Source organism: Halichoerus grypus, chromosome 4, assembly GCF_964656455.1.
Source record: "Halichoerus grypus chromosome 4, mHalGry1.hap1.1, whole genome shotgun sequence".
NCBI classification, from domain to species: domain Eukaryota; kingdom Metazoa; phylum Chordata; class Mammalia; order Carnivora; family Phocidae; genus Halichoerus; species Halichoerus grypus.
Genome location: NC_135715.1, coordinates 106970207 through 106992473, shown reverse-complemented (window position 1 = coordinate 106992473; position 22267 = coordinate 106970207). Strand labels below are relative to the sequence as shown.

At 33.1% G+C, this 22267-nt stretch overlaps 1 protein-coding gene across 2 annotated transcripts in view; it reads left to right on the top strand.

The window, feature by feature from the left end:
- Window positions 1–22267, top strand: part of LRP1B (LDL receptor related protein 1B) — a 1832840-nt gene that overhangs the window by 1238667 nt on the left and 571906 nt on the right. For both annotated transcript variants that reach the window (XR_013447098.1, XM_078070743.1), the window contains exons 28-29: window positions 16845–16976; window positions 18317–18544. Coding sequence is in view for 1 of the 2 variants with exons in the window: in XM_078070743.1 (XP_077926869.1) it covers window positions 16845–16976; window positions 18317–18544 (360 nt within the window). In the remaining variant the exon portion in view is untranslated. The remainder of the gene's footprint in view (window positions 1–16844; window positions 16977–18316; window positions 18545–22267) is intronic.

Here is a 22267-nt window from a genome sequence, read left to right as displayed (position 1 = left end):
GGAGAAGTTAAGAAAGACAAAGATATAAGTGTATTCGTTGAATTTGGCAACTTGGAGGAGGGTCAGCCATAATTTTATTTAGAACAATTTCAGTGGAATTATTTGTATAGTGGTCATAATATGTCTGAGGTTAGGTATTATGAATTTTCAAGTCTTTTTACTAAAAAAATATAATTTATTAAACAAAAGAACAATGTTGTTAAGTAACACAATGTAAATGCAAAAAAGACAACCTTCATAATAATTAGCTTACACAATGTCATAATCAGGAGGAAGACTATAGAGCCAGACTGTTTGGGTTCACGTTTTAACTTTGTCCTATCCTGACTGCATAACCATTATCTATCCTAGTGTTTTCATCTGTAAAATGGAATCATTGTGAAAGATTAAACATGTTAGTTTCTTTTTAAAGCACTTAGAAGTTAGCTGACAAATACTAAGCACTATATAAATGTTATTAAATAAATGATAGATGCATAGATGATAGATAGATGATAGATAGATGATAGACAGATGATAGATGATAGATAGATAGATAGATAGATAGATAGATAGATAGATAGATAGATGATAGATAGATAGACACAGACACAATTTCCTTAGTTACTTTGTTTTACCCATCAGTATCTCTCTCTTCCTCTTATGAGAGGAGTTGTTTGTAAACATGGAGAAAGTACAACTTCTTTTGTTTGCAAACCTTCTCCCATCCAGCAGGTTGGCCTTCTCTGTGTGGTCTCTCAGCTCAAAGATGTTTTCTTAATCACAACTTCAGTTGTGATTTAATACCAAGTGGAGTTCAGTTTTTTCATGAATCCAGAAGGATTTCACTACTCTGTTGTTGTTTTCAGTTTTATTCTGTATTTCTTTAGGTTCTGTGATTGGAATCTGTTCCTGAAATAATTCAAGAATATGACTGTCACTTTAAATATAGAGTGTTGCAAATACTTTATCTATTAGACTTTCACCAATTACAAGATGTTTTCCCTTTTTGAAGAAACTTTTTTCTTTCTGAAAAGAACTCAGTTCAGTGGTGACCTAATAAATATTTGTTGATATAAATAGTGCTGTTTTCCAGGAATCATTTTATTTTACTTTCAAAGACAGGCTAGTGACTCAATCATTCCTTTCAATTTTGTTCTTGAAACCCATAGTGACTGGCAAATGTGCCAACTATTTTATATAACACATTAATGACAATATCTCTTGGCAAAATCAAAACCCAGAGACAAAATGAATGAGACAGGAGGAATTTATTCACAATTACAACAAGAATTAGATTAATTAGATTTAAAAAAATTATACTCCAAGGCAGTATCCATCCCACATCCCCGCTTTGTGAAGCATCCACGAATCATTACAAGAATGAATTTTATCTCACTTGCCTAATATGTTATGACAATATAAGGAGGATTGTGGGCTGTTTCTCAAAGAGTAGTTTTAACATTGAAATGATATAAGTGCCTACAATTGCTTCAGGAAAATATTTCTATAGAAAATGAAACTTTTATTGGCGACATTTATAAGAAAATTAGCTGATCTTATTTTGAAAAAAAAATATTCTAGATTCTAAGAATATTAGTAATATCATTGCCCTTTTAGGGGACAAAATGTCACTTATAAAACTTGAAGAAGGAGGGATTCCATTTGGGGTTGTAAATATATTTAATCATAGGCTATATTTATCAAATTAATAGAAAGTTTTCAGAAAAAAAATACTCTTGAAACCGTGTTTCAATGTGGTAGAGGTGAATCTCAAATAATTGCAAATTGCTTACATTGTCTAGTTCCACAGTTTACTATTTCAAGATCTAAGTATCTGTCATAAAAACTAAATTTCTCTCTACCTCCATATATTTATATATTTACATAGATGTATATGTATGTGGATGTACATATGTGTGTATGTATATAGTGTATGTGCACCCTCCGTCTTACATATTATGAACGGTGTTAAAAAAATATTGTTTCCCCTGTTTTGTTTTGTTTGGTTTGGTTTTTGAGAGGGAGTGGGATGGAGGGGCAGAGAGAGAGAATCTTCCACAGGCTCCATGCCCAGCATGGAGCTCAATGTGGGGCTCGGCCTCGCAACCCTGAGATCATGACCTAAGCCAAAATTAAGAGTCAGATGCTTAACCGACTGAGCCAGCCAGGCAGCCCATCCCCTGGCTATTTAGTAGCATCTCTTTATTTCAAATATTTATATACTATCAAAAGGGGATTTATTTTATTTTGCATGAATTCTATTTTAAAATGCTAATATTTCTAAGAATGATAAGCTGGTTGAAATGGTTAAATCAAAATGCTTTCACCTTTACTTGTAGTTGATACAGCAACTTTGAAGAGATGAGGATACTGACCGAGGTGAAGTGAAAGGCAGGTGATATCAAAGCAAGGAGGGATTTTTGAGATTTGAGTAAACCTGTGAGGCTTCTATAATGAGGTGCTTAGAACTTCATGCAGTACTGAGAGCCTGGTAGAAGAGAGAGAGGAAATGAACAATGAAGAAGAAAAATGAGAGTTGAAACATGTCAAAGACATGTTGCTCCCTCATTCCAGCTATTGATATAAAAAGATAGAATGGAACTCACTTTCTCCTCATATTTTTTTCCTATAATACATAGTCCTCTGCTCCCAGTACCAGTTATATGGACTAGCACCCAATTTAGTTTCTTAATGAATCCTTCTGTGTTATCTTAAAACCATATTATAAATTAATGGGTTTTGTTAGTTCATCTGAAAAACTTAATTACCATTTTTATCATTATTTCTTTGGCAAAATGTAATAGAAATATCAAACAGCTAACCTGCAAACGAATTTATATGCAGGTGTTAGGCTTAGCTGCATTATAAATTGCTATTTTTTAAATATGCAATCTACCTTGGAGCAGTAGAAAAGATTAATAAAAAAGGAATCATCAAAATTCTTTCTTCTTTGGTATGCTGCTTGATGTACTTGCCTAAGTCATGCAAACATAAGTGATTTAGAGCCATGCATTCATTCAAATCCACTAAATGCTAAATCCATGGTTTTACTCCAAGGTCAGGACTTTTCAGCCTTTATATTGTTTGCATTTTCCACCAGATAATTCCTAGTTGGGTGGGGGGGAGGGCTTTCCTTTTCACTGCAGGAAGTTTATTGGCATCCCTGGCTACTAGTATGCCAGTACGGTCTCCAGTCAACCAAAAATGTCTCCATACATTCCCAAAAGTCCCCTGCTGGTGGTGGTGGTGGGGGGGATCCCTACCAGCACCATCACCTCTGGTTGAAAACCACTGTTTTAGATAAGAAAGCTTTTTTGTGATTATAAAATTATCATAAAGATAGAAACTTTGATGCTTATTAATTCAAATCATACAGCAAATACAATAAATGGCAAGCAAATTAAGATATCAGAAAGACAACTAAAGTCACTTGTGACTAAAAGTTCATTGGTATTTTAAGATACATACCACCACTAAATATAACATGATATTACATGTTTGCTTTTATCCTTTTACAAAGAACTATGCACAAATAAATGGAAACAGTATTTGTGGCTTTTAGAATTTTTCTCATTGAAATACAGATATTTTATGGAAGATCAGGTAAGATTTTTAGACATTTTATTTTCTACTCCATAAAAATAGAGCACAGTATAAAATTAATCCATAAAATATGTTATAATTTGATGAAAGTAGCTCCTGGTATTGCTGGGATCTGGTGAAACTAAAGCAATAAGAACATCTTTCACTTACATGTATTTTGTTATATGTGTGGGTTTTGAATAAGAAGTTCATTCTTGTTCTTCAACATCGAATGTTTAAATTATAATTTGAAGGTATTTGTCAAAAGTAAAATAGAATTTGGGATTAGTGTTTAATTGTAAAATCCTTCTGAAAATGCATTTCTTTAAAAATATTAAATTATTTTCTAAAAGGAAAATTATAATATAGATAAATTACTTTATTATATTAGCAGTTATTTTGCACCAATAAAATTTATTAACAGGTTGAATATTAGTTACTATAAAAAAATGACTACCTGGGAGAAAGAAAAATCTTCCACTTATCTAACAAACTGGATCCTGACATTCTGCTATGTAATTTTATTACATAAATAAATATCATACATATTTTATATTGCATCAATTGAATTTAATGGATAAAATAATTGTTTGGGTTTAAAGGGTTTATTTTTGCTGGTGAGAAATGTACTACAATTAAATACTGTTTGCATGAAATATGAAATTATCTTTAATGATATTGTTTTCTTCACAGAGCACACATCAGTCTTATGTGATTGCATAATTAACATTTGGTTCTCCTATAAAGCATTGTAATTATACATTATTTAGTCCCTTTACCTACAGCTATGATGTGCTTTAGAAGATTAACTCACTCTCCAAATATTTAGATTCCTGACTCTTAAGAACATATCCCACATACATTGATGAGCATGCATATGACTCCAAATGTCTTTCAGTCTAACATAGTAATAGATACCAGAGAAATTTTACGAAAAAACAATATGTTATGTACATAAGTCGTAGTTCCTGCCAACATGACCCTGATACTCAAGCTCAGATATTGAAAAATTAAGGCCCTCAGACTAAGTTCAGCTTCCTGCCTCTTTTGTAAATAAAGTTTTAGTTGAACATAGCCAAACCTTTTGATTCACATATTGTTTTATGGTTGACTTTCTGCTACAACAACAAAGTAGAATAGTTACTATGAAGGCCATAAGGCCTGCAAAGGTGAAAATATTGACTATCTGGGTTTTTACAGAAAAAAAAATAGAAAGCAAATGCCAATCTTTCATTTATCAGTATACAGACATAAAATGTATGAATATAAGGCACATATAATTAGAAAATAAGATAGTAAACAATAAATTGCTTAATGCCTTGTATAGTCAATAATTAAAACTAATGTTTAGTGATGGGGGAGATCAGCATTTGCTACCTTCATTAGCAACTGTTCTGTGGAAGAAAAATGACTTTAGGTGATTCATGAAGAAAGGTTAAAATGTTGGTGATGAAATTCTGTGGGAGAAATATACCATGTGGAAGTGGAAAAGGACAAGCTATAGATATTCACAGAACAATGAGGAGTTGATTAGAGCATGTGCATGATGTGTATGCAGGAGAAAAACAGGCATAGAGGCTGGAAGATAGGGAGGTATCATAAAAAGAGTGATTGGTATGTTCTAAGCAGTATCCCACAGAGTACCAGTTGCATGGCCATAAAGGTCGTTAAAGGTGACGAAATAAAACTTTATGTTGGAAGAGGAAAGGTAAAAATCGAGAGAAGGAAACACAAATTAGAGAAGTCAGATAATATTTGTTAACTCATTAAATATGGTAGTGAAAAAGAAGTGAAAAAAATGCTCTGAAATTTAAGTTTTGTGAGTTTGGAAGGCTGAGAACATCTTTAACAAAAACAAATCGAGTGCATCAGGATAAAACAAAACAAACAAAAAACACCTGGAGGTTAAAGAACAGAAAATAAACAACTCTGGCCAGTGCCAAAGAATCATGGTAGGAGGTAAGACTGAGACTTTGTGAGGTAGACAGTGGGAAGCCATCCAAAATTTTTCAGCAAGGCAGTTATATGATTAAGTCTGTGTTTTAGAAGGCTAATGGTATGCAGTGGGGAGAAACTAGAAATCAAGAGATTACTTAGAAACTTAGTGTAGCAATCTAAGAGAGAAATGGAGAGAACCTAAATTGGCACAGTGACCATAGAATTGCAGGGAATGGTGTACATGATTAGTGTACAGATTCTTAAACCCCTTGGTGTAAGAACTATGTCTTGTCTACTATTAAATTCAAGCTTTTTAAAAGTAGGCAGAATAATTAGGTGCTTCATAAATATTTATTCAATGCATAAATATAAAGAGGGGAGTTACATATATCTCTAAGGTCCTTTGGTAAACTTGAGTTTGTTTTATTTTATTTCTAAAGATTTTATTTATTTATTCATGAGAAAGAGAGAGAGAGGCAGAGGGAGATGCAGGTTCCCCACGGAGCCCGTAACCTGATGAGGAACTCGATCCCAGGACACTGGGATCATGACCTGAGCTGAAGGTAGACGCTTAACCGACTGAGCCACCCAGGCATCCTCAACTTGAGTTTAGATAATATGAACTATCAGTACACTCAGTCTGCACAGCTCTGTTTGAATTTCATCTGTTAAGATTGCTTATACCATTACATTGACTGGTCAGCTTTTCCCATCTCCTGGATACAAATAAAGGGGATAGTCTTGGTCTTGTAGGAGTTTACAACCTCTGTATTGATATTGAATTCTGCAATAGTATATCTTATAAAATAGTTAATTGTTCTCTGCTGAAACTGCTCAACTGTGCTGTTGTTGTGGTGTGAAAGCAGCCATAAACCATGTGTAAACTAATGAGCATGGCTATGTGATAATAAAACTTTATTTACAAAAACAAGCAGTGGATCATATTTGACTCCATAGTCACCATTTGCTAATACCTGCTTTATATTAAAATGTCGGTTTGTGGGGCACCTGGGTGACTCAGTTGTTAAGCGGCTGCCTTCGGCTCAGGTCATGATCCCAGGGTCCTGGGATCAAGCCCCGCATCAGGCTCCCTGCTCCGCGGGAAGCCTGCTTCTCCCTCCCCCACTCCCCCTGCTTGTGTTCCCTCTCTCGCTGTGTCTCTCTCTGTCAAATAAATAAATAAAATCTTAAAAAAAAAAAAAAATGTGGGTTTGTGAATCAAATTCCTTAATTTGGTAATTTGGTGTCTGTTCGATTGCGTGGTTAGAAAAAAAACTAAAAATATTTAACAGCATTATTTCAAAGTGAGAAAAGATAAATATTGAAAGTAAAAAGTCTTTTGGATTTTGCACACTGCAAAAGCACAGAATATTGTGAATATTATGTTTCAGTGTTATTAATACAGATGGGCTACAAAGCAATGTAATTTTTTACTTTATTGGGTGTACAGAAAGTAAATATTTTATTTTTGCTTTTAAAAATATTTTATCACAATTATAGGATGTTGAGAAGAGCTAGTATGATTCTGGGCCAAAAATAGTGATGTTCAAAGTGAAATCCAAGTACCTATCATTGAACTGTCTTGGATTATGACTTTAATTTCCTTGAGAGGAATAGCATTTCCTATGTCAATATTTTTAAACAAATTTCTCCTTCTCCTTCCTCTTCCACTCTTTACTCCTCTATTTTTTTTCTGTTTTTCCTCTTTTTCTTCACCCTCTGTTCCTTGTCTCAAGTGTTGGATTTTTGACTTTTACTACTACCGCTAGGTCTCCCTGACTCTAGGTATTTAATGATTCTCAAACAGTGTCCCTTGATTCCACCTCCTTTCCTCCAAAAACCTTTTCTCCTTAATAACCTTTACATCTGCTCTCTTGCTTCTCTAACCTGCAATTCTTTAGGGAATCTAATTGTAACACACATATATAAAAAGGAAGAAAATAAAATATGTGGCACTTCTCCATGTGATAGAAGGACTTGGTCTCCCAAGGAATCTCTAGACTTAGGCTTCCATTCTTTTCTAATGGTTTTGTTCTTAATGGATTATTTTTTTAATTGAGGTAAAATTTAGTATATATTATATGAGTTTCAGCTGTGCTTTATAGTTCAGCTTTGTACACTACAAAGCAATTACTACAAGTCTAGTACCATCCATCACCATACAATTGATACCTATCACCCATTTTGCCTACCCTCTCAACTTCTTTCCCTTCTGATAACCAATATATTCTCTATGACTTCATTTTTGTTTTATTTCGTTTGTTTGTTTTGTTTTTAGATTTCATATATAAGTGAAGTCATGTGATATTTGTCTTTCTCTATCTGATTTATTTCACTTAGCGTAATACCCTAAAAGTCCATCCATATTGTCACAAATAGTGATTTCCTTTTTTATGGCTGAGTGGTATTCCAGCATATCTATATCTATATATCTATATACCACATCTTTTGATCGATTCATCCATTGATTGACACTTAGATTGTTTCCATATCTTAGTAATCATAAATAATGCTGCAGTGAACACAGGTTGCATATTTCTCTTTGAATTGGTGTTTTTGTTTTCTGGGTAAATACTCAGAAGTGGAATGCTGAATTGTGTTAGTTCTGTTTTTAATTTTTTGAGGAATATCCATATAGGTTTCCATAGTGGCTTTACCAATTTACATTGCCACCAACAGTGTATGAGTGTTCCCTTTTTTTCACATCCTCTCCAACAGATGTTACTTCTTGTCTCTTTGGCAAAAGCCATTTTAACAGGTGTGAGATGATAATCTCATTATGTCTTTGATTTACATTTCCCTGATAATTAATGATGTTGAACATCTTTTCACGTGCCTGTCAGCCATCTCTATGTCTTCTCTGGAAAAATGTCTATTTAGATCCTCTGTCCATTTTTTTAACAAGGTTGTTTCTTTTGTTGTTGTTGTTAAATTACATGTTCTTTATGTACTTTGGATATTAGCCCCTATATATGATGTGAACATATCTTCTTCCATTTAGCACTTTGCTTTGTGTTTTGCTGATGATTTCCTATGCTGTGTAGAAAATTTTAGGTTTGATGTAGTCCCATTTGTTTATTTTTGCTTCTGTTTCCCTTGCCTTGAGCTTACCATCTATGTTTTCTTCTGGAATTTTATGGTATCAGGCCTTACATTCAAATCTTTTATCAATTTTGAGTTAATTTTTATGTGTGGTGTAAGATAGTGATCCAGGTTCATTCTTTCACATGTGGTTGTCCAATTTTCCCAATTCCATTTATTGAAAAGACTATCCTTTTCCTATTATATATTTTTGACTCCTTTATCATAAATTAATTGAGCATAAAAGTGTGGGTTTATTTTGGGGCCCTGTACTCTATTCCATTGATATATGTGTCTATTTTTATACTAATACTATACCATTTGGTTAATATAGTTTGAAATCAGAGAGCATGATACCTCCAGATTTGTTTTTTCTCCAGATTGCTTTGGCTATTCAGGGTCTTTTGTGGTTCTATACAAATTTTAGCATTATTTGTCCTAGTTTTGTGGAAGATGCCCTTAGGACTTAGAAAGGGATTTCACCGAATCTGTAGATTGCTTTGGATATTATGGACATTTTAACAATACTATTCTTCCAATCCAGAACGATATTATCTTTCCACATATTTGTGTCTTCAGTTTCTGATATCAGTGTCTTGTAGTTTTCAGTGTATAAATCATCTCCTTAAATTTATTTCTAGGTATTTTTTGATGTAATTGTAAATGGGATTGTTTTCTTAATTTCTCTTGCTGATAGTTCATTATTAGTGTATAGAATTGAAACAGATTCCTGTGTATTGATTTTCTCTCCTGTAATTTTACTGAATTCATTTATTGGTTTTAACAGTTGTGTGTGTGTGTGTGTGTGTGTGTGTGTGTGTGTAGTAGTGTAGTATTTAGGGTTTTCTATATATAGTGTGATGTCATCTGCAAATAGTGATAGTTTTACTTCTTCTTTTTTAAGTCAGATGCTTTTTATTTCTTTTTCTTACCTAATTGCTATGGCTAGAAGTTCCAGTACTGTGTTTAATAAAAGTGGCTAGAGTTGGCATCATTGTATTGTCCCTGATCTTAGGGGGAAAAACATTTAGCTTTTCACTGTTGAGTATTATGTTAGCTGTAGGTTTGTCATGTGTGGCCTTTGTTATACTGAGGTACATTCCCTTCATACCCATTTTGTTGAGTTCTTATCATAAATGGATGTTGAATTTTGTCAAACGTGTTTTTCTGCATCTGTTGAGTTGATCATATGATTTTTATTCTTCATTTTGTTAAAGTAATATATCACTTTGATTGGATTGGGAATGTTGAACCACCCTTGCACCCCTAAGGATAACTACCACTTGATCATGGTATATAATCTTTTAATGAATTGTTGAATTCTGTTTGCTAATATTTTGTTGAGGATTTCTATACATATGTTCATCAGAGATATCAGCCTATAATTTTATTTATTTTGTGGTGTTCTTTTCCAGTTTTGGCAGCAGGGTGATGCTGGTCTCTTAAAATGAGTTTGGAAACATTTGCTTCTCTTCAATTTTTTGAAAAAGTTTGAAAAGTGTAGGTATTAATCTTCTTTGAATGTTTGGTAGAATTTACCAGTGAAGCCATCTGGTCCTTTGGGGGGAGGTTTTTGATTACTGATTCAATCTCCTTGCTTATAATCAATTTATTCATATTTTCTATTTCTTCATAATTCAGTCTTGGAAGATTATATGTTTTTAAGAATTTATCCATTTCTTCTAGATTATCTAATTTGGTGGTTCTAATTATCTAATTATCTAATTGTTCTTAGTAGGGTTTTTTTTTTAATATATAATCCTTTGTATTTCTCTAGTATCAGATGTAACATCTCTTTCATTTTTTATTTTATTTATTTGAGCCACCTCTTTTTTTCTTGTTCAGTCCAAGTAAAGGTTTATCAATTTTATTTATTTTTTCAAAGAACCAGCTTTTAGTTTCCTTGAACATTTCTTTTGTCTTCTTAGTCTCTATTCAATATATTTCTACTCTGATCTTTATTATTTCCTTCATTCTACTAAATTTGGGCATTATTTGTTCTTTTTTTTACTTCCTTTAGGTATAGAGTTAGATTGTTGATTTGAGATTTTTCGTATTTCTTCAGGTTACCTGTATTGCTATAGACTTCCCTCATAAAACAGCTTTTGCTGCATCTCACAGATTTTGGCCTTTTGTATTTCAATTTTGATTTGTCTCCTGGTATTTTTTTTTTCTTTTTTGATTTTATCATTGACCCATTGGTTGTTTGGTAGCATGTTGTTTAATATCTACATAATTGTGATTTTTACACTTTTCTTCCTGTAATTGATTTCCAGTTTTATACTGTTGTGGTCAGAAAAGATGCTTGATATGATTTCGTTTTTTGTGAATTTACTGAGACTTGTTTTGTGGTTAACATGTTATCTATCCTGGAGAATGTTCCAAATGCACTTGGGAAGAACATGTATTCTGCTGCTTTTGGATGGAATGTTCTATATATAACTGAGTCCAGCTGGTTTAATGTGTCATTTAAGGCCAATATTTCCTTATTGATTTTCTGTCTGGACATCCATCCATTGATGTAAGTGGCACATTAAAGTCCCCTACTATTATTGTATTGATGTCAATTTCTCTCTTTCAGTCTATTAATGTTTGCTTTATATATTTAGGTACTCCTTTATTGGGTGTATAAATATCTACATAAATACTTACAAATGTTATATCTTCTTGTTGGACTGACCATTATGTAATGCCCTTGTCTTTCATATAATTTGTTTTGAAGTTTATTTTGTCTGATGTAAGTATAAACTACACCAGAATTTTTTATTTTTTTATTTATTTTTTTTTTACTTTCCATTTGCATGGAATATCTTTTTTTATCCCTTCACTTTTAGCCTGTGTGTGTCCTTAGATCAGAAGTGAGTCTCTTGCAGGCAATATATGCATGCATCTTGGGGTTTTTTTGTTTGTTTTGTTTTATTTTGCTTTTTCACATTCAGCCAACTCTGTGTCTTTTGATTAGAGAGTTACTCCATTTACATTTAAAGAATTATTGATAGGTATGTACTTATCAACATTTTGTTGATTGTTTTCTGGACATTTTTGTAGTTTGCCTCTATTACTTTTTTTCGTTTTTTGCTCTCTTCCCTTGTGGTTTGGTGATTTTCTCTAGTGTTATGTTTAGATTCCTTTCTTATTGTCTTTCGTGTATCTACTATAGATTGTTTATTTGTGGTTACCATGAGGTCCACATATAGCACCATATAGATAGATAGATAGATAGATAGAGATATACACACACACACATGCACATATGCAGTCTGTTTTGCTGATAGCATCTTAAGTCTGAACACATTCTAAAAACTACATCTTTATTACCCTCCCCTATCATGTGTTCTATTCTTGATGTCACTTTTTACATCTTTTTATTTTGTGTATCCCTTAACTAATTATTATAGCTATAATTAATTTTAGTATTTTTGTCTTTTAGCCTTCATATTAGCTTTATAAATGGTTAATCCATTACCTTTACTATACATTTACATTACTAATGAGATTTTTAGTTTCATATGTTTGCTTGGTACTAGTTATTCCCTTTTCTTTTAGCTTAAAGAAATCTCTTTGACATTTTTTTTTTTAAAGATTTTATTTATTTATTTGACAGAGAGAGACACAATGAGAGAGGGAACACAAGCAAGGGGAATGGGAGAGGGAGAAGCAGGCTTCCTGCGGAGCAGGGAGCCCGATGCGGGGCTCAATCCCAGGACCCTGAGATCATGACCAGGCAGATGCTTAATGACTGAGCCACCCAGGCACCCCATCTTTGACTTTTTTTTAAGGCCACTTAGTGGTAATGAATTCCTTTGCATTTTGCTTATCTGAAAAACTCTATTTCTCTTTCAATTCCAAATAAAAACCTTGCCAGGTAAAGTATTTTTGAATGGAAGTTTTGCTTTGTTTTGTTTTGTTTTGCTTTTTTCCTTTCAGTGCTCTGAACATGTCATCCCACTCCCATGTGGCCTATATACTTTCTGCTGATGAATCTGCTGATAGCCTTAAGGTTCCCCTGTATGTAAGAATTTGTTTTTTCCTTGCTGCTATTAATATTCTCTATTCATCTTTAACTATTGACATTTTAATTATAATGTATCTTGGTTTGGATCCCTTTGTATTTATTTTATGTGGAACTGTCTGTGCTTCCTGGAACAGGATGCCTAATCCCTAATTTTTTCCTAGATTATGGAAGTTTTCAACCATTATTTTTTTAAGTTTTTATTTAAATTCCAGTTATTTAGCGTACAGTGTATATTAATTTCAGGTGTAAAATCTAGCTATTCATTGCTTACATACAATAGCCTGTGATCATCACAAGTGCCCTCCTTAATACCTCACCCATCACACTGCCCAGTAACCCTCAGTTTATTCTCTATACTTGAGAGTCTGTTTTCTGGTTTATCCTTTTTTTGCCTCCATATTCATCTGTTTTCTTTCTTAAATTCCAAATATGAGTGAAATCATATGGTATTTGTCTTTGTCTGACTGACCTCTTTTGCAAATGGCAAGATTTCACTCTTTTTATGGCTGAGTTATATTCCATTGTATGTATATGCCACATCTTCTTTATCCATTCATCAGTCAATGGGCATTTGGGCTCTTTCCATAATTTGGCTATTGTTGATAATGCTGCTAAAAGCATCAGGGTGCATGTGTCTCTTCAAATCAATATTATTGTATCCTTTGTATAAATACCTAGTAGTGCAATTGCTGGATTGTAGAGTAGTTCTATTTTTAACTTTTTGAGAAACCTCCATATTGTTTTCCAGAGTGGCTGCAACAGTTTGCATTCTCACCAATAGTGTAAGAGGGTTCCCCTTTCTCCGCATCCTTGCCAACACCGGCTGTTTCTTGTATTATTGATTTTAGCCATTCTGACAGGTGTGAGGTGATATCTGTAGTTTTGATTTGTGTTTCCCTGATGATCAGTGATGCTGAGCATCTTTTCATGTGTCTGTTAGCCATGTGTCTGTCTTCTTTGGAAAAATGTCTGTTCATGTCTTCTGCCCATTTTTTAACTGGATTATTTGTTTTTTTGGATGTTGAGTTTTATAAATTCTTTATATTTTTTGGATACTCACCCTTTGTCAGATGTATCATTTACAAATATCTTCTCCCATTCAGAAGGTTGCCTTTTAGTTTCATTGATTGTTCCCTTCACTGTGCAGAAGCTTTTTATTTTAATGAAGTCCAATGGTTTATTTTTACTTTTATTTCCCTTGCCTCTGGAGACATCATAAGAAGTTGCTATGGTTGATGTCAAAGAAGTTACTCCCTGTGTTCTCCTCTAGGATTTTGATGGTTTTCTGTCTCATATTTAGGTCTTTCATCCATTTTGCATTTATTTTTGTGTATGGTATAAGAAAGTGGTCCAGTTTCATTCTTTTGCATTTTGCTGTCTAATTTTCCCAACACCATTTGTTGAAGAGACTGTCTTTTTACCACTGGATATTCTTTCCTGCTTTGTCAAAGATTGGTTGACCAAACAGTTGTGGGTCCCTTTCTGGGTTTTCTATTTTGTTCCATTGATCTGTGTGTCTGTTTTTGTGTTGGTACCATACTGTCTTAATCAGTCATTATTTTTTTAAATAAATTATTTACCACCCTTCTCTCTTTCTTCTCCATCTGGGACCCCTATAATGCATATGTTATTCTGTTTGATATTGTCCAGCAGGTTTCTTAAGCTACCTTCACTTTTATTATTATTATTTTGTTTTTTTCTTCTTTTTGCTCCACTGATTAGATGATTTCCACTGCCTGTCTTCCACATTGCTGGTCCATTCTTCTACTTAGTCTAGTTTGCTGTTGAACCCCTCTATTGTGTTTTTCATTTCAGCTATTGTAATATATTGTATTGTAAGTCTTTTGACTTCTTTTTGGTACTTTCTTATGGTTTCTGTCCCTTTGCTGAAGTTCTCACTGTGTTCATCCATTCTTCTCCAGAGTTCGGTGAACATCTTTATGAACATGACTTTGAACTCTTATCTGATAGATTACTTACCTCTACATTGTTAAGGTCTTCTTCTGAGGCTTTGTCTTATTCTTTCATTTGGAACCTATTCCTCTGTCTCTTCGTTTTGCTTGGCTCTCTGTTTTTGTTTTTATGCATTAGGTGAAACAACTACCTCTCTCAGTCTTAAAGCAGTGGACTTGTGTATCAGATAAACCTTATCTTTCAAACTTTTTTAGCTTGTGGTTTTTTCTCAGACCTTTGTGATTGTCTAAGTAGCCTAATTTATTCTTCATAGGTCCCAGATATTGCAGGTATGCCAAAATCTGTCAGTGTTCCAAAGGGAGGGATTTTAGACAGTGCATAGTTTTAATCTAATTGTAAGCCAGATCTTCAGGCAATAGCTTTTAAGGTGTATAAATAGAGTCTTATGGGTTCATAATCATAAACCATGCTGACTTCCAAACCTGAGAGATCTGGATAACAGTTTTAAAAATTATGGCTTTAGACATATGTACAATCCCTTTTCTGGGAAATATCAGCAAAGACAAATGAGGGCACTAATATGGTGATTCTTTACTTAGTTCCCAGGGGCATCTCTGACCTCTGGATGTCCTCAGGCTTAAGCTCCAGAACAAGAAAATAGGCATTTTCACACAAATACTGGGGGAGGGTTTCAGTCTACTGTTTATGCAGTGCCTTGGGGGTTGTAGCCTGCCAAGTTCTGTTTCTCCAAATGTTTCAGACCCATGAGGCCCAGAAATGTAATCCTCCCTAGCCAAGAGAGCTAGATGCTCAAGAAGTGTCCCCTGTGAGGCTGTACATCCCTGCCAGCTTTGGTGGGACAGGCAGTGGGTATGGTGCATGAGGGTGGGATGCTTGGCTGGCCAGCTAGAGCTAGGCAGGCTGTGGCTGTGGTGTGTGCGGTCAGGGTGCTCTGACTGGAGCTAGCAGTGAGGGTTAAGGAGGGTTTCCTTTGAAACCATGTCTCTGCCTCTCCTACCTGTCTCAATGTGGCCCTTTTATCCTTTGCTGTGGAGGTGCTGTTTAGCTAGCTTTCAGGTCCTTTTCATAGGGAATTGTTCTATATATATGGTTGTAGATTTGTTATGTTCATGGAAGGAGGTGAGTTCAGGATCCTTTTATGCCACCATCTTAAAATCTCTCCTTAATTGATTTTCTTAGAAAAAAATTTCTGAGTCTTTCATTTCCTTTGATTTATTTATTTATTTTTAAGCAAATGCAAAGACATGGATTATTTTTATTACCTTGGCTGGGAGGATGCTAAATACTAGCAAAAACCACATTGAGTATCAAGTACCGTTAATTTCTCATATCCTCTACAATTTTATTATAACCCATTGATTTTTAGTCTTTGTGCTTTAAAACTCTACAAGACTTCATTAACTACTCTGAACAATAGGTCCACTTGTTAGGAAGATAAAATAGGTTGAAAACTAAAATATTGCTGGGGGGATCAGAAGTTGTAACACTTTTCTGCCTTTAATTTAGTATTCTTATTCTACCAGATAGGTTCTATAAAAATAAGATTTAAGAGAATTGATCAACTGAGATTAAAATCTTATCTAAAAGGCATAATGACAGAACACGAAACACAAAAGAATAAGAGAATGATATTGAACTGCAAAATTTAATATTCCATTCTAAGTTTGAATATATTATAACTTACTTATACAATATAGTTTAGCAAGTCTGTGTAAAGTAGAGGAAACTTTAGCCAGTTAGTAGAGAAAAAAAAAAAAAGAAAAAGTAGATGTCTTAATAATGAAGGATATTAACATTTCTTCACTTAGGCTTCTGATTTGATAAAGATCATATGACCTGAAGTAAAGATATGTATGTAACAACACAGTTTCCTAGGGAAACACTAAGAGTGGTGTGCTAAGGCACAAAGAGAGTCTATATCGTAGGTTAGGAAAGTAACAATATCCATTGATACACTCAATTCCTGGATTATGATTTAGTTGAACTTATTATAAACTAAATTTAATAATTATTCCTGGGTTTTTTTTTTCTCAGAAAAATTCTTTGCTTCTAAGGAAATAGGATGCATATATTTAGACTTAGAGAAAATTGAGAGAGTTAACTTAGTTGTTATCTTTGAGGAGGAAAATGTTTTTATTAATGTAATTGCTGTATATGATTGTCTATTATTGTCATATTATTCATCCCAGTAATGGGTGCCATATAGGGAACTTCACTTTGAATCTTTAAGTGAATTACCCTTGTCAACCTCAGAGGTTCCCTGATATATTTTTTTCTTTTTCACTGTTAATATTTCACTGTGTAATTACAGCTCCCAATCCCTGTGCAGCTAATGATGGCAAAGGCCCCTGCTCTCACATGTGTCTGATCAATCATAATAGGAGTGCTGCTTGTGCATGCCCCCACTTGATGAAGCTTTCCTCAGACAAGAAGACCTGCTATGGTAAATTTCTTGAAGTTCTTATCTAAAATTCAAATTGAATTCTCTCAAATTGTATTAGCATTAAGATTTTCCTCAAAGCAAAGCAGAAGAGATTTTTAATTCCTTAAAAACATTTGAGGTAGTGCTATTTCCAGACTCTATTGATGATTCATCTACTTTTGGAAAGACTGACAAATTCTTTAAATATGTGATATGCTGCACTTTACTATTTATTACCTTATTCATTTTTTTCTTGCCACTTTCTTATTTGGTATGTTAGCAGAATTTATCTCTACAAAACAGGGATATTTGTAAGTGAAAGTGCATTTTCAGAAAGTGATGATGTAGGTAACCCATGTAACAAAGAAGTACTTAACAGCTTTAATCTCTTCCTGCTCTTCTAAAGTTACTCTCACATCATTTTATAGGAGATTATCAACTCAAAGGGGGAAAAAGTGAAGTAAAATATATAACTTTGATATATTTCTTAAAAATATTTAAACAGCACATTTAAACTAGAAAAATGATAATGAAATTTGTGAATGAAATCAGAGTGTGGGTTGTTTGCTGTTTTGATTTATTTTAATTTTGAGTAATTTTTGTTATTTGCAGAGCAATTACTTTTAAGGGCAGAAAAGAATGTACTCACAAAATCTTAACTCAGGAATGTAGGCACATGTTGATTTAATTAATTATAGATAATCTTAACATATCACAACAACAATAATTCCAAAGAGAGCAATGAAATATTAGAATATCTGTGACTTCTGTTTCTATTTAACCTCCTATTTTACAAACTCAGTTCAAAAAAGTGTCTATGGAAAGTAAAAATGATGCAATGCCTCACAATGTTACTTACTACAGATTTAAAAAAATGTATAATAAAGCATGCTTTAACATTATTTGAACCCCAATTTTGATAAGGAAAACATGAACATGATTTTTAAATCCATGTTTAATTTTATTCAGAGATAGTATAAAAAATGTTCTTAAATGCCTTCAAAAATCATTTAATTTTGTTATAATTGGGTACAAAGAACAAATATGGTTGTTTGACATTTGCAGAATTCATGTGTTTTAGCAATTGTTTAAAATTCTAAGATCAAATCACTGAGAATTTCTTGGTATTTCTAACTAAAGAAAAATAATGACTTAAGAATTCTAACTTGTTTTACATTTGTTTCTTAAGTATTTTAATTTAAATAATAGATAACTCACCTATGCCCATCAAATCTTGATTATGATTTTCTGGTGTTAAAATTCCATTAAATCATCAACAAGTTATAATTTTAGAATTTATAGATTGCCTCAAACTTGCCGAGCTTATAAGAGAAAAACACTTATTTCTATTTCTTTTCTAGAAATGAAAAAATTTCTTCTATATGCAAGACGTTCTGAAATCAGAGGAGTGGATATTGATAATCCATATTTTAACTTTATCACGGCCTTTACAGTCCCTGATATTGATGATGTCACTGTGATAGACTTTGATGCATCTGAAGAACGTTTATACTGGACAGATATTAAAACACAAACCATTAAACGGGCTTTTATTAATGGAACTGGATTGGAAACTGTTATTTCAAGAGGTAAGAGTTTTGCACGTTCCAACTTAAAAAAAAATGTCATTCAATTTATAAAAATCACAAGTCTCTTTTGTATTCTTTTTTTATTATTCAATTCTGTGTTGTTAATTGAAAGTTGGAATTGATTATTCAGAGATTTAATAATATGCTATGTCTTTAAAATTGTAGAATGCTATAATTATGTTGCACATGATAGTCTGATAACTAGAAATTTAGTTTCAAAAGAAGAAAAAATTCAAAAGGGATCTCCTTGAAATTTACGGATTTCTAAACAAACATATTTGAAGACTCCTTTTTGCTGATGGGGAGATAGTAATTTGTATACAGAAAATATAGGATATTGGGAAGGACTGGTTTCCCTCTCTGACTCAAGATTATTATCGACTTCCTTTTGCATAAATTTCTGCAGAACTAGACTACACAAATATGACAGGGAACTTATTTCTGTCCACCTCCTGACCTGGCAGGTTAAATCATAGGTTATTGGTAAATGTTGTTAAATTAACCATTAAAAAAAAAGTAACTTTCCCCAAAGTAGAAAATATAGGTGAAGTGAAGTTAGACATACAGGCAAATGCAGTGGTTGAACTCTAAATATTTAGCATTAAAATCTTCTAGTCTTTGTTTGAATCTTGGTGTATTGTGATTTCTGGATCAGTTATTGTTGTTATTGTTGTTATTGTTGTTGTTATTGTTATTGTTATTATTAGTAGCTTAGTGTATCTTCATTCTCTTTTCCATGACTGCAAAACCAAACAAGACAAGTTTCTGTTCAATTTCATGCTCCATAAGCATGAGAGAGTGATTTGGAAGAGGATAGAAGAATGAGTGATCAGTAATCCATATAGATATATCAAACTCTCATCAAACTCTCATACTAAAAATTTAAAATCAGACCTTACATGAGAAATGATCAGTATCTTAATGAAAGCAATAAGAAGTGCAGGTTTTAAATTCACAGATTTTCAACAGTTTCCATGTATCAAACTTACATAGCTGGCTTGAGTATCACTAGTAGATCTGAGAGTATTTGACCACTAAAGTGCTCTTTTATTTATGCTAGCTCTTTACTCATCTAAGTTTAGTACTAGTAAAGCAACTTGAGCTAATTGGGTATAAGCTTGTTCAAATATTTATTTCAAACTTGCCATAAGAGAAGAACCTTTATAGAAAGGCTAATGCAAAGATTTTTTTTTCTTTATACAGGATTTTTTTACAGAGGGGAGGGAAAAATGGTTGGATAATCATTGTTAGACTAGGTAATGGTCATTAAACACCTTGAAAGATCAGTTAAAGGACATTAGGTCCCTTCTAAGACTGACAGTCAGGTGATCTTCTCATAAGAAATTTATCAAAGTCTAACAGAAAATTGTTTAAGCACTTTATCATGAATGTAAAATCCTTACCAAAAGACTTTGTGAATTGTATGAAGAGATGTTATACCTCAGAAAAATGTGAGGACAACTTTCTGTCTATAAATATAGATTGGTAGCTAGTAGTTATTTGATGAATTTGTCATTGAGAAAATCACAGACTTATTTTCATTTAGCGGACTCTATTTATAATTATTACCAAAAATTGAGCAATGGTATTTTCTAACTAACAATTAATACATATATTCATTAGGATCAATAATCATTAATTCAATCATTTTGACAAATATTGGAATATTTTATATATGATAAGAAATTGAAGGAAAATCAGTATTGGCTGAATAGTATGAAACACAGACAAAAGGGACACACTATACAAACTGATGGAACTAAAGAAATAAATAGAAACTGAATCTAGACTTTATACATTGTTGATTTTTATATTAGTACTGAAAATAATGAGAACCAAGGAAGTGTTTCAAGGAGCGAGCAGTTATATGGTTAGGTTTGCCTTTGGAAAATATTGGTTTTAGCTTTTAGGTTTAGTAGAGAATTGAAGAGGTCTGAGATGAGGGGTAGGTGAGCCAGGGACTCTGGGAGACTAGGTTGTTGGTTGGTATAGAGGTTTTAGTAAGATGTGATAAAAACCTGGACTAGAAAGGAAACAATAGAGATAGAGAAATGAGGGAGAATTATAGAAATATAAGAGTGAAAATATAAAGGAACTTAATTAATTGGATATGAAGGTTGAGGAATAAGCATTTTCGAAGATAAGTCCTTCATTGCTGGCTACCGTACAAGTTGAATGATGTTGCATTTTCCTTTCTTCCAGGGTGAAAACTTGTTAAGGACTGATTTATCTTTCCATTAATAGAAAGCTTGAGATGAACTTTTGACAGTTCATCTTGTGAGCTCATCAAAGTATTTCAAATCCTGCCAGTAATTGTACTTTACTTTATCCTTTCATCTTTTGGATTCCCTGAGAATGTCTGTCTGACCTTTCTCTTATTTCTTACATGCTGGCCTCTGTATCTTCTCACTTCGCTGTCCTTCCTCTACTGGACTTTTTCTTGAGATATTCTTTCTTTCCTTATCTTCCTTAGCCTAAGTCTAATGCGAAAACTGCTTCAAAAATCAGGCTCTACATTTGTCCATTGCCCCAAGCAGACCATTTTCTGAAAAAACACTGAGCCTTCATGAAGGGGTCTAGAAATAGTTTTCTTGCCTTGCCATTCTCTATATCCTAAAATACTAAGCTGTTCTTAATTTATGTACTACCTACGTGAGCTATTTGTTACAGTTACTTGTACAAAGCACACTTCATTGTAAGCATAAATACTAACACATGACTATAGATGCATTCTTTGTATAAAATAACAAATATTTATTATCATATGTATATTTGCCTCTTTCACACACACACAAAAAGTAATTGTATTCTAAGAAAAAGTACTATAACAATTCATAACAGATGTTCTTGCTAGTGGTCTGCAGCCTGACTCTCTGGTGGTGATTAATACTTATCCTTGAGTCACTGCTTGGTCCAGATATTTTTTAATTATTGATGCTTTCAGGTTTATTTTTCTGATGTGATGAATAATACTAGCTGTCATTAATGTGGCAAGCACCATAATCTCATGTAATCTTTACAAACCTATTATTAAGAAATACTTTCATTCTGCAGATGAGAAAGCTTAAGCTTGTGAAAGTTAAAACTCTGTCTCAGAAACAAAATGAGGAAACATTCACTGTGGAGACACATTCACACTCTGGACTGTATGTTTAGAGCTCCTGTCATCCTCATTACTCTACAATGAAAGAATTTGGGACTTCATACCCAGTGGTTTGGTGTTGTCCTTTTATGCTCAGTTGCCTCTCCTGAGTACTTGTTTATATATTGCCCGTCATTATACCTTACTAGATAGAGGATTTTCCTCCTCAAACTCTAAATTAACATAGCAAGAAATTAACTTGCAATTAACATCATAAGAAAAAAAGAAGACATTACTAGACCTTAAAGTTCCTTATATAACTGGGAGTTGCACAGTTGCGTTTTCACATTTTTATCTATTCTTCTTTTATCTATCATTTATTCCCATGCAGTGCTTTGAAGTTAATGTTACTTTCTGTTTTTAAAAATGAGGAAGCATTTAATTCAGGTTTCCCATGCTAGGAAATAGCAGAGCTTTGTTACATCCAAGTTTGAATTGACTCTAAAGCTAATGCTGTTTTTCCCCCTGAGTGTCCCTTTCTTTTACAAATAAGGAACTTTGGCAAGTAGAGAGCAGAAACTTTATTATAACCACATGGTTTGTACAAAATTTATTTCCAATGTTCACTTAATATACACTCA